Here is a 13,870-nt window from a genome sequence, read left to right as displayed (position 1 = left end):
CAGTGAAGTACTCTTTCCCGTGCCAATCTCAAACACATAGTTGATCTTTCAGATCCTTCTGGATTCTTACCTGTTTGAAAAAATCAGGACTTGTATCACAATGTTCCATGCACTTAACAGCGGGAGAAAGGATAATGCCCAAATCTGAAGGCTACTCTGGCTATTCTTTTAATTAAAGTACAGACAGTACTATAGTTGCTAGCACATATACACTCTGTTTTAAGCGAACACAAATGAAGCGTTTGTTATCTTTTCCGCTTCTCTTGTGACTGGTCATTTTACCTACCTATTCACCTGCAGTGACATTGTAAATCCAATGACTGCATGAGAAAACCTTCCCATAAATGTACCCGAAGGCTTCTCCCAAGTAAATATAAAAATGTAAAGAGAAAATTATGCCTTCAAATTTCATGGGGTTAGGAAAAAAAGCACTGTTTACACTGCTCTTAACACTTCTTTCCATGCCTCTATTTAAAACTCAAAACATCAAGACTCAAATTACAGTCACACTTTGCTGGATGATGCAGGAAACACTGTAAGGTAAAAGAGAAACAAGTATAAAATGGAGGAAAGTTGGCTTCCCAAAACAGCAATAGGTAGGGTGAAGTTGGACCAGACTTTCAGCAGGTATGCACTGGCAGGCAGTCAACAAGAACGATGCTCCTTTGTATCTGTTTAACCTCTGTCCTTCATGGAGTTTTTTCCTCTGCATTTTTGCAAGCTACATTTGCGCTAAGATAAAGCGCCAGCTAAGATACAGTCTTAACACTTGGTAGCAACAGCAGTTTCCTGGTATTTGGCAATACTGGTAGCTTATTTTCAAGTAAAATAGCCTATTATAGCAGCACAGGCCTTCTGGTTTTTTTGAAAACAAACTCCTTGCATAATATTCTCATCCTTTTTCTCAAAGGTCCAGACTGTCACAATAACCTTTCTGATGCCTGAACACCACATTGGGTTATCAATGCTGAATGACAGCACTGGCTTGGTTTCTAAACTACCAAAATTAATCAAGAATACCCAGATACTTAAGCTAAAGTGTGAAGAAAATACATAGAAATCAAAACAATTTATTTTATCCGAATTAACTCTTAATTTAAGAGTTGAGTTTTAATGACTGGCAAATCATTCTCCTGAGGTATGTTCCATAAGGCAGGTTTCATGACACACAAAACAAGAAGATAGTTATAGTTTCAAAAAGAAGAGTTGAATTTAAATTCCTTCTGTGCAGTCAACTGGCCCATCTTCCCTGAATTCCCCTGTCCTACTGCCAACAGAGAGAAGGAACAGAGAAGGGTTTAGAGCATGGAGGTCACAGGCACCTCTTGCACAGGCTTAGCAAGGAAGCATTTTTCAACTGTGAGTAAACAGAAAAAACCTCCGAATTCTAACTTGAAGATGAAAATAACTAAAGAATTAAAGCCAATAGAAAACAGTGTGCAAATAAACCCGCTTTTTAGTATTTAATGGTGTATGCATTTTAAGTTTAATTTCATTTTAATTTCCCAGAAAGGAACAAATTTCAGGCTGATGTCTGGAAGTTTCACTGTCCCACTTTCCCTGGGGAAGCAAGCACTTTGGCAGAGAAAAAGCAGAACCTCCTGATTTGTTTGTTCTTATACAAACCAGTGGCAACCATGATCCAGAAAATCAAAAACTTCAGGAAAATGAAGAGGACGTGATTGTTTCTAAGCACAACTAACATGATTTAATGTGATTGTTAATCTCGTGCTCAATTAGGAAGCATACAGCCTATTGAAAGCGCACTGGAAACCATGCATAACTAGTTTATTGAGGATTAGGAAGAGAACAGATTCAACATCTACAGCATTTTAAACACTAAGCATCATCTTGCAGGATGAAGATTGTATAAAAGGGCAAGAAGCAACAGACTTTTTGAAAAACCCACCAAGCCAAGTGCCATCCTTTTACATAGAGCCTTCACTTCCAAAAATATGAACTGCCAGCTAACGACTATTACTTCAATATGCCAGTACCAAGCTTACTGCCTACTTTTAAAAAAAAAAATTATTTTATATTCATCTGAATGCTAATGAATAAAGCCCTAAGTCTATCACAGTTTAAAGACTTGGCTGTACAAATTCAAAACCCTGCCTAGTATCTGGCTTGAGAACAGCTTTCCAAAGCATGGAAGTGATACCTTTTCTGCTATTTTTGACCACTACTGAAGGCCACACACAAAAAAGCAGACACTGCAAGGAAGACTTCCTTTTGACTTGGTACAGTAGGCATCAATTCATTCCCCTAACTAGAAAAGCAAGAGAAAGAAGAAAAACCCAAACCCCCAGATCTCTGGCAAACGTGTTCATAAAAATCACCAAAGTTTTGGTGGTGTGCCAGAAAGTTGTGGCCTACAAATGCTGGTAGTTTTGAGCATCAAGCTTTTTATGACTGAAGGTGGAATAGCCAAATGGCCTAAAGCAGTAAGGGCAGCCCTGGAAAATAATGGCCTAGTCATTATGGATTCTTCTGGTATTTATGGCACTAAAACATGAATCATAATGAACTCATTGGATATTAAATGTGGGGGTCATGAGTACTTTGATAGGATTTCCACAAGAATTTACCATTAATTAACCAAATAATTATTTGAAAGTGTTACTGAATTATTCTTAGTTCTTATACAGCCATTCCAGAGAAATTGGTCATTCCCAGCTGAGTGCAGTTAATGCCTTAACAAACCAGTCATTAACTGCAGTTACTGATTTTGTGGGAATTATTGTGTTATAAAATACACTCAACAGTTTATAGAAACAATACTTAGATTTTTTTTGCAGCTGTAGTTCAGCTGGAGCAGCTGGGATGGAAAAATATCAGGTCCCTCGGGCTGTTTTCACAACTAGTTTTCTGCAAATTAGAGAGGGAAATAAATACATGATGGGTTCTGAGTTCAAAATGGCTTCAGATTTTTAGCCTTTGAACATTAATAAGAAACCATGTGCCAGTTCTGTGGACCAAAACCTGAATTCCACATTTAGTTCTTACTAAGGTTAAAGATCTAAATGATACTAGTAGCAGAAGCTAAAGAAAAAAAAATACAATTTCTTGATCACAAGATCAGGTCTTACATTTTGGTTGAGTGTGTGAGCTTAAAATGAAAAAAAAAAAAAACAAAACAAAAACAAAACCCCCACTAACCCCATTAGCTCCATGATAACAAAAGACAAACCCTAAAGCTGTAAAACTAAAATGCCAGTCTGCATTGCAGCATCATCATTCAGCTTTCAAATGCTAAAGTAAAAATGAAAATATAAATTATGGACTAAATTATTCAAATGTAGCCTTACGAGTAATTCAAGTAGCCATCATTTCTAATGGAATCATCAATGTCTTCATATATATGAAATATATCCATTCCAACTCACGTGCAAAACAGTAACTACACTAAATCAAAACCAGAACACAAAGGTAAATACTCATTAAAATGGCAGAGTGAATCTTTATTTCAGTTTCAAACTCTGATACTCTCAAGTCAAATCTCCTGCAGAATTAGGGAAGTAAGAAAACTAGATGAATAAGAAGGTCACACACTCACTATCAGATCTATACACACTCACGCTGCTGTCAGAAAATACCTGAAATCAAGAATGTATTCACATGTATCATCAGCAGTCTTAGGAAAAAAACTAATACAAAAGTATCTCTGCTTACCTCTATCCCATATTATTCCTTGCAATCAGCTCTGAAACAGTTGGACTAAATTACTCCATGTGCAGTTCAGACACATATTGGTTTGATTTACATTTGTAAATATAAATCATATTGGATATATCAGATTGTTTTATCAAGAGAACCTGAAAGAATTTTCAGATCTGCTCATACTCAAGGAGACTAGGTATTGTAAATAATACATTATGATATTAATTACATGCTAATAATCCCTCTTGTGCCACCTTTATGCTATTTGAAACTGGCTTCATACCATAAGCCTAACTTAAACCCCTGATTTTGCCATGGCTGGAGTGGTGGGGGTTTTTTTGGGTTGTTTAGTACATGCCGTATCTGAAACATGGATACAATTATATTTTTTTTAGGAAACAAAGAAGGAATTAGTGATGAATCGAAAGGATTAATAAATCACTAATTTAGGTTATTTAATGTTACAGCTATAGACAAAAATGAAGTTGCACATCTGGAGCCCCAGGCTCAACTTCTTTGCCTGGAACTCTATGCAATACTGACTGAAAAATATACAGTAAACACCTCACTGCAGTACTGCTACTCATAAAAGACAACAAAGCATAGCCACTGGGTAGAAACATACTACTAAATTTAGGTATGTCCTTCTTTTGAGGTTTGATCTTCCTACAGAAAAAAAAAAGCCACCCACCATTTTTGTTATTTAGGATGTCCTACAACCAATCACACTTGAACTCATGTGAATTCACACAGAAATTGGCAGCAGATTGGTTGTAATAACCCATATACTGCACAAACCAGAGATAAATCAATTAGAAGTTCAGAGAGAAAACAGGAGCCAACAGGATTAACTCTGAAGGAAGAAGATAAAACTACTTCTATTTTCTCCACAAAAGAAACACATTTTGGGTCAAGCTATGACCAAGGAAGAAAGCAAGAAACAGAAAAAGAATTAACTACCGTTATTAAAAGAAACTGGAAATTAAGAGGTGGTTCTTAGTTTGAATCAAACTAAGAAAACACACACTTCCAAAGTAGGTGGAAAAAATTCCATGCAAAGCTGTTCCTTTAGAAGTCTCCACCAAGCTACATAGATTAAATGCTGTACAGTTAAATGGAAATTTATAGGGCATCCATAATTTTTGCCACATCTGCACTATATTTCATTAAACTACATGAACTGCTCCGATTACAATTACTAGAAAATACTCAGACTTCTCTGCTCTAAAAAAACTCTCCCAATTTTCTTGTTTGGAATTCAGTGGGAATGGAAATAGGTGGAGGTCTTCCATGCTCCTGGCTCTGCAGATGCACAACTCCACAGCAGAGCAGCCTCAGTTCTGAATAGATGGTGCAGCTGTATTTCAAAATGCTCCTCCTCAAAGGTGTTAAAAAAACCCCAAACCAACAAACAAGCAGGGTTCTATCTTTCACTCTGAGAAAGGCATGATCCACCACATTGAAATGGAAACTGGTTTTACTCGTGTTTCAAAGTTGCTGAAGTATAAAGCTGAGGTTCAAATCTACCAAGTCCAAAAAGTGGAGTTAAATACTGGTTGAGCTTTTGAGTCTTCCAGATAACAGGAGTTAAGCTCCACATTATTCAGCAGATACTGTTCCTGCGCAAGCACCAGCATACTCTTACAGGCAAAGTCTTGAAAAAAAGGTAATCAACTCAATTGTTTTGTTCTCATCGTGAAAACACTACAATTTTGTCATTTCAAAGGCCATTTGCTGATGATCTACAAGTTTCTCACAGATCTGACAGCTTTTCCAAAAAGAATAAAAATAACATTTAAGGCCCCTGCCTCACAATGGAAGTCGTGCTTTACACAATGAGACCACTCAAATATGTAAAATTAAAATTCATCCTGCAAAGCATTTGTATGTCAGAGACCAAAGAAACTGAAATGGATTGTATAGAGAATTACCAACACTATAGTCACTATGGCACTTTAAGTTAGCACATCTCTTCCCCCGTCAGCTCTAAGAGTCTGAAGATAAAACTATCAGCTGACAAAGGATTCTCACCTCAGCAACCGCAGACATGGGGAATGTGCAGTCGGTCTCCTACACTGGAGAAGATCATCTGAGAAACTCTTAGATAAACAGCAGAAACTTTTGAGTTCAGAAGTTTCCACATTTCCAAAAGAGAAAGCGGACTGTAACCTCCTCCCTTACATCCAAACTTGTAAAAGCCTCAGGATCTATGGGACTACCACATCTGCGAAATTGTTCCACATGATTCTTTGAGACCATCCCTCTGCCTGCAGGCTTCACAAAGGCTCTGGAAAAGGTGCTCCTCTCTCTTCTACCTCGGCCCTCACGCAGGCTTCCTGAAGATTTTACCATAGATTAGGAAGACTAGCAGAAGTGCCCCACCCCTTCTTTATGGAGGTTTTCCAAGGAACTAGAGCTGGTTGTTTCTGTTCTGTCATGCTTTAGGCATTCAAATTATGCCCAGTAAAGCTTTCAGATGTCAACAGTTCATGCGGAAGACTAGATTTACTTTTTACTGTTAAGTATTAATTTGCTCTTGCAATATGCAAAGAAACAATTAGAATAATTCAATTAATTATGCAGTCACATATTGTAAGCTTCACAGTAGAAATACTGGCTCAGGGTATCATTCCCATTCATTGTTTCAGTGAATTTCCAACAACTCCACTCCCTTGTCTTTAGATTACTACCATCTCTCCACGCCCGTCCTTGCTGCTGCCGTAAGCATTACTATTTTCAGTCAACACTCATGAAGTTAGTTTCTTGTGTTACACCAGAGTTATGCTCTTCATTAAAAAAAGCGCTACTAACACAGCTAAATACACATGTGCACTTGTGAGCAGCACACCACAGCAATGAGCTTTCACTCACCTGAACAGTCAAAGGCTGAGTGTTCAGATTAGCAAGGATCCACCTGTAACAGCTACAAAATGGGAAAACACCATTTCCAACCCTGGACAGTGTTAGAGGAGTCAGAAAAATCTTAGAAGACAGACTTCAAAAACTTGCAAGCTTATACAGAAATGACGTTACGAATTTCAGTTATACTTTCCTGATAATTCAATACAATTCGCCAACAGCACAAAGCAGGAATATGGTGAAGGCTTTTAACTTAAAGTTAGGTGGGATTCCGTTTCTGCTTCAAACACAGTATTAGCGACACTGACCTCTCTATACTTAGGAGTTCTGTATTTCTCAACTTCAAAAATCCATTTTACTCTAAAGTCTGCTGTCTAATCCATAATTAAGGTATCTAAATAAGGTGCTGGGTTCTAAGACACATTGTGCACCCAACACTCTCCTCAGGTGAGTTAGACATGCTAGGTTTATTTGCACTTCTAACAAGGATTTAGACATTCAATGTTAAGAGATGGTTTTGTTTTGCATTTCTTTTGGTAGGGGTTTTTCATTTGTTTGTTTGTTGTGGGTTGTTGGGGTTTTTTAAGCCTTGGCCATACTCACCACAAATGATAAAAAAACTACCATTAAAATAAATCCCTTAATAATTACTGCTTTCCAACAGACTGGTCCCTGTAGTTGAACTGTTACTTAATGTGCTTCAGCCAGCCTCTACTATAAAGGAATGGAGACACCCCAGGCAATATTCACACAACAAGTATTGGAACCAGCTGCTGCAGAGCCACCTTAGGAAAAAAAGGTTTCTCAATTTAATTGGGAAAACAGGAGGAAGCATAAATTTTACTGCCATTAATAACTTCAAGCAATCCCGATATGACTTTACCTCACCCTGATGGCTGGACATGTGCTTTTTGTTAGGGTCTCTGCCACATCTGACCCCTATTGTTTGCTCACTTGATCAGGTAAGAAAATGTATGTTGCTTTATAGGATAAACGAGGCCTATTAAAGTCAGAAAAAACACTGCAGTAGCCTATAAGAAGCTCCATTTTTCAACAGATGTGTGAAGCTCCATAATAAGTTCATTACAAAAAGGCCAAGCGAACTCATAAAGAGAACACATCTACTTTAAGCCTTCTTAAAAGAAACTTTCATAAAAGGAATAGAACATTAAAAACCCACAGCACTCCGTTAATTAGAGAGCAAAGTACTTCTTGGGTTTTTAAACAGCAGTCAACACATAATCCAGCTTGGCTGCATACCGTATCAAGACTCGATTGTTAAAGAAACCCAGCATACAACTGTTTGGCAATTCTTTGATTGCTCATTAAACCTAGCTTGTAAAGAACGGAAAAATTTCAGAGGAATTTCAGCAGTTTCCAGAAAAGATTTTACATAATAAAACTCTCTAAAATTCTATCAATGAACCTAGTGAAGATGGACTCTCCAGCGAGGACCAAATCAGACTGTCAAAGTCGCCCTCTGCTCTATCTCCAGCTTAAATAAAGAACTCGGAGTTTGGAATTTGCAAACTATGGCACAGCCCTTAGACTTTTGCATAAGATCAGGTGCCTACTACTTCTCAGTGTACTGACATTTAGTCTTGGAACACTGAGAAATTGAGAACATCAGGCCAGGATACTCATATCAATAAGGCATATAGGCTCAATAAGTACTGTGACTGCCAAAACTGTACCACTGCAACTTGGGACTGATCGCATTGTATCTCAGCATGCGGTATAACACACACTCATTTACTTGCCTGAATACAAATCCACAAAGCCAATTCTCTTTCAGTCACTAATATGTATTGGAAAACGTAACCCAAGATATTTACCACCACCCAAAATCTTTTTGAGGTTGAACACCTTGGCACTGTGCAACACTTTCACAGCCACATGCACAATCCTTCTGCACTCCATGTCCCATTTGGGCCCAATTTGCAATTGGTACTGGTTTGTGACCTGCCCACTTTTCAGCTCACCAATACCCGTGTTCAGTCAGCCCTCGATTTTCAAGAGCAGCTAGCAACTTCAAGCAACCAAGGAGACACACTTCAGTCTGACTTGCGAGCGTAACAGGTTTACATTCTTTAAGCATGGCTTGCTCTGGGAAGTGCATGAAAAGAAAATGGCATTTCAAGACAATATGCATTCAGTACACCTAAGAACAATCCAGCAGCTCAAAGGGATGAATGCACACATCATAGAAAAAAAAAGTTTGCTCCCTGCATGCAGCCAGACAGACTCCTTTTACCCTTTGAGCTGCAACACAGTTCCCACTGCAACAGCTTTTGCACCATTCCCTATCATTCATAACCTTGTGAGAGGAATAACTAACTCAAAGGTGGACCCAGGAACTGAAGTACTGCCTGCCACACCTGCATACTGCCAGGAGCTCCTTCTGAAAAAAGGTCCACCAAGAAGTCTGCAGCCTGCCATAACACACACAGCAGCACTCAGCTGGTTCTGCTGTACAAACTTCCTGCTGTTCTCATGGAGAATGGAGAACTATTTGTCTCGCTTCACAAAGGCTAAGAAACCACTCAGAACCAGCACAAAATAGCACCCTTATTAGAATAATATGAATCACAAGCTGTGCGTGTATTTAAGAGAGCTGTACTAAAAATTTTGAATTTGGTTTGGCCAGTTAACTGAAAAACAAAGTGGATTTGGTCCAAACAAGGAGTGAGTTTTTTTCATTCTTCCTTATAGACAATGTTTTCTTCCGTTTGTTGCCAGGGCATTTACTTTAGGAACCAATCACACATCCAGGGGAAGAATTATGAAAAAGGGTAACGTTTCCCTTCTGTCCAGTGGATAAGCATTCCTAGGGATAAAGGATGTGAATGTGTTTATTCTTGAAGTTAAGCTCTACTTTTCTCCCTTTCAGTGAGAATACTTTTCCACGAGCTAATATGCTAACCACCACAGTACTGTCTGTATTCAGAGCAAAACATTCCTCCACTCCACTTCACTTAAATATATGATGTAAAGCAAATGAGAGCACTGCAAGAGTGAAGCAAGCCTCCACAGAAGAGTCTATAGCGTGCTGCTTTGGTCTCTACTTCTGAGGTGATGATTAGAAGGCACTGAATCTGTGTTTTCCACATTTCAGGCAAATGTCTAGCTTAAACCACTTGGTGAATTCACATGAATTCTCACCTTAGTCCACTGAAGCCATACTTCACTGACACATAAAGCATTCACAGAGAGAATGTATAAAAAAGAAAGATCAGTCCAAATACAATTTCTAAGTATTAAAGCAAAGCCACCAGCACCAAAAAAAAAGTTCTCCACAAAGCCCTGGTGACTCAACAATTACAAGGGTTTTCTTAAAGAACTGAAGGCGCACAAAACAAAATCTCTTCTCATACCCTCTAAGCAGCATGCGTATGGAGAAACATAAATACAGCAGGCCACAGCTCATAGGCCTCCACAGCTTTGTTCCAGCTTCTGATCTCAAGTCTGAAGCCAAATTTCCCTCAACTGCACCCAGTTCTTTGAGATCCAGAACACAACAAAGGCCAGCTGTAGTTGATTAACTTGGGTGCCCAGAGAGCGCAAGAGGAGTCTTATATACAATACTTCAGACTTGTGAAGAGAAGCCGCAAAAACTAGCAAGTGGTGTTGACTGGCAAAGCTACATGGGGAAGCAGGCATTGGCACTATTAAAAAGGAAACCAAGACTAAGCAGAATTTCTCATGCCCATGCTTTCAACAACAGCCTCAACACTCTGGAGTAAAAGAAAGAAGATGGTCCTTCTCCAACATATCCATGCCATACTGAGTCCGTTCCCAATAGCTCAGTTGAAGCTGGTCCAACTCCTCTGCTTCCAGCCTCCACCTACATTTAGAGCCTTCCTGCACCCAAGCCACTAAATGTCCCTTGGAAAAACAGCATATCTTCCAGAACTGCAGACTGCAACCACCTCACTGCTCAGCCCTAAACCGCTGTCTGACAAATCCTGTCCTTTAATTCTTTGCAATCTCAACTCTCCCTTTAAACACCTACTACACTCATCTCAAACCCAATGCTAAAGACTCAAACACACAGCATGCACAAATGTTAAATTTCAGTAGGCTGAGTCAACAAACTTGACCTCTTGGCATTAGGAGCTGTATGGTAACTTGTCAACAGCTGTTGAGGTGTGTTAGCACTTTAAGGTGACCTGCAAATGTAAGCCGAAGGGTACTGACTTGAATAATGTGTGTTTAATACCCAAGTAACCCATATAAAAGGGGCATCTGGCACACGATTATTTTATTATCAAGGTTGCAGGCTTCCCTGAGACAGGATACACAAAGTGATGTATTTGAGAATTATCTGAATAACCATATGAAGAAAAAAAGTTTCACAAATCACAGAGCTGGCTTAAGAAACAAGTAATACACAGTATTTCTACGTACATTTTCTAACCAGCACACTGTAAAACAAGTATCAAGAATTTCTACAGGGAGGAGCTAGGGCAAACAGCACATGCCTCCATGCCAAAAAAAAAAAAAAAAAGGATCTGACTTCCAAGTCAAGCAAGGAAAGAAGAATCATCCATGGACCCACATGGACAGTGAAGCTTCTGGAAGTACTAGCAGAAGTACTAGCAGAACTTGCCGTAGATTACCCTAACAGCCACTTCAGGAACAGACTGCAATTTTAGCAGCCGGTTCTTCTGAGCTAAACAGCCTTCTGCACAAGCCTACTTACAAGTCCAAGAGAATGGTGTTTGAAGAGAAATTGTCCTCTCCACGTTAGAATTGGACACTGGAAAGCAGATTTTTAACTGGTGAGTTTAGTCTGACTAATATTAAATGGAGAACAACTGGAAGCAGGGACTTCTCTCAGTAATTTGTATTGTGCCATTGCTTGGCGTGACAAGCACCCAGAGGCCCTAGCCTTCAACCACAGTGCTAGAACGAAAGAAACAAGTTCCTGCTTCAAAAAGCTTACAATGCAAGCTGAACCAGACTACCTAGCTCCTCTCTCAAACAAGAAGAAAATATTATTTCCTGACCAGCTCCACTTCTCAGTTTACTGCCAAATAACATTGTCGTGAGGGGAAGAAAAAAAAAAAAAAAGTATAATGAAGAGAGAGATTCCAAATGCCATTTTTCTTCTCCCTCCTAGCTCAGCCCAGAGGAGGACATCAAGTGCAAACATGGATGTGGGGCAGAAAGCATAAAAAAAAAAAAAAAGTCTGAGGCATTTCAGGATATATCAGGTAGCTGTTATATTAATCAGCAACAGGATTAAGGCTTCCAAACCAGTGTAAGTTTTCATGGTATTAACTTGTATAGTAAACAGCAATAAGGTCATGTTGAGGCTGAATATAAAACTGAGAAGGCGAACAACCCTATGAGACTATACAAAGCTAGAGGAGAAAGCTCACAGACTCACCATTGCATTTCACTTGTTCCAACCACATCTGCATACACTGGCTGCACTGGACTTAGGCACATCCCAAACCCAACATATCTCAGAAAGCTTTAATGACATCTTGCACCAGTGTTTCACACAAGATCCTCAAACTCCCACTTCAAAATGAGCGCTCAACAATTCTGATGGCCAAATCCTGCTAAACTTTTAGTGTATCTACTGGAGTGGCCTCTAGATAGCATCAGCCAAAAAGCACACAAGGAGCAATAAAATATCCCTCCTGAGAACTCTAGCTTATAACAATGATCAAATTAGACAATCCTCTGCTTTTCCCAAACTCATTATGTTCTCCATGGCTGTCCCTCACAGCCAACAAGAAGTTTCACTTGTATCTGAAGTACTCGCATGATTTTACGCGACTTACAGACTGTCAAGCTGAATGTCTAAAAAGTAGTACTGCCTAGAGTTGAAGCTGACAAAGCTGGGAAATTTTTAATCTATCTGGACCATTAAGGTAACAAGAGACAGCAAATATATCAAGCTTCACAATATTTTTTTAATTTTTTAAAAAGGTAGTTGGTATCCCATCAGCAAAGCTCTGTGAAGTTGCTGGCTGTTTTTCCTGGGTGCTCCCCCAGTACTACCAGCATCACCCACGTGTCAGTTCACATGGTTTTCAGGTAGCTATCAGAGTTATTTTTAAAGACCAGAAGACTCATTCAACAGTTTAACAGAACCCAACAATAAATCTGCTGGGAACCATGTAATTAAATTTCCACTTAAACCTGCATCTGAAAAGATGGTTTGAATGATAAAAAGTTAGTAGTGAGAAAGTTCTTTAGCAAAGAGAAAAGTGATGTAGCAACTTCTACGCACACTCTATCATGACGCACACAGTTTCACTATCCCTGCTGAAACATCTATATTAGAACAAAAGAAAACATACCTAGAAGTGCAGTGAGTTTGGGAAGCAGACCGACTTGTACCATTTTATTTCTTAGGCCTGTGTCAAAGGAGAGATTTAATAAGAGTCGAAGAGTGATGTTCAGCAGGTCTTCATGTTCACAGGGTACCATTTTCACAAGTTTTTCAACAATATCCATTTCAACCTGCATATCAATAAAAACAAAAATCTGTAAGCCATCCAAACGTAGGTTTCTCTTCAATGTAAAAGCCCTCTCTGTGTTATATGTTCACACCCATGTGTATGCAAATACATATCCAATTTGTACCCACAATAGTGACTGTCAACACGTTTTCATCTGAAGCAACTTTGGTTATGTCTTTGTGGTTGAAGTCTTCTAGATCGGTTCAAAACCTTTTTTGAATCCAAAGAGTTCAGATATCTTAGAAATATTCCTCACAGTTGGAATACTGCAAGAATCTGGTCGAGACATCACTTGCAAGACAAAATTTTGGGAGGGCTGAGAACTCATTTAAACTCAAACACAAGCAGCCCTGGAGCAACTAACATTACAGCCGAAGAGATACCCAACCAAGAAAGGCAGAAAATTGGCATCCAGAAAGAATTTGAGACCTCTCATTATGAATTTCAAATGAACCCCTAGACAGAACTTTGCATGTGCTCTCAGAAGAGGCATACCATCCTGTACATTAATTTAATAAAAGCATGAAAATAATCCTGAAACATGTATCACTTTCAAATTAAGAAGTGGAATCCAGGAACTGAGAAGTGGTATCAGTTCCTGAGATCGTGTTCCCTTTACCAGCCAGAAAAGACATTTGAGCATTGACTGGCAAGACTTCAGAAAGTTTTTTATCATCTTTTAAGCATTAAGCAACATTTTTCTGCTTTTATTTGACATAACCTTTTAAATGCATTCATTTTCTGTTTCCCAGAACCTTCTTTGGCCAGAAGGAGCACATAAAATTACTTTGCATTCATCAAACTTTTGCATGTATGTAACTAGCCTTCCAGTTATACACACAACAGAATGAATACTAAGAAAAGAAACTACA

At 38.9% G+C, this 13,870-nt stretch overlaps 1 protein-coding gene across 1 annotated transcript in view; it reads right to left on the bottom strand.

The window, feature by feature from the left end:
• Positions 1-13,870, bottom strand: part of KIFAP3 (kinesin associated protein 3) — a 71,188-nt gene that overhangs the window by 43,749 nt on the left and 13,569 nt on the right. The window contains exon 10 of the mRNA XM_037404245.1: positions 12,837-12,999. Coding sequence (XP_037260142.1) covers positions 12,837-12,999 — 163 coding nt within the window. The remainder of the gene's footprint in view (positions 1-12,836; positions 13,000-13,870) is intronic.

This window comes from Falco rusticolus, chromosome 11 (genome assembly GCF_015220075.1).
Source record: "Falco rusticolus isolate bFalRus1 chromosome 11, bFalRus1.pri, whole genome shotgun sequence".
NCBI lineage: Eukaryota > Metazoa > Chordata > Aves > Falconiformes > Falconidae > Falco > Falco rusticolus.
Note: the sequence above shows the minus strand (reverse complement) of the source record. Positions and strands in the feature narration are given on the sequence as shown.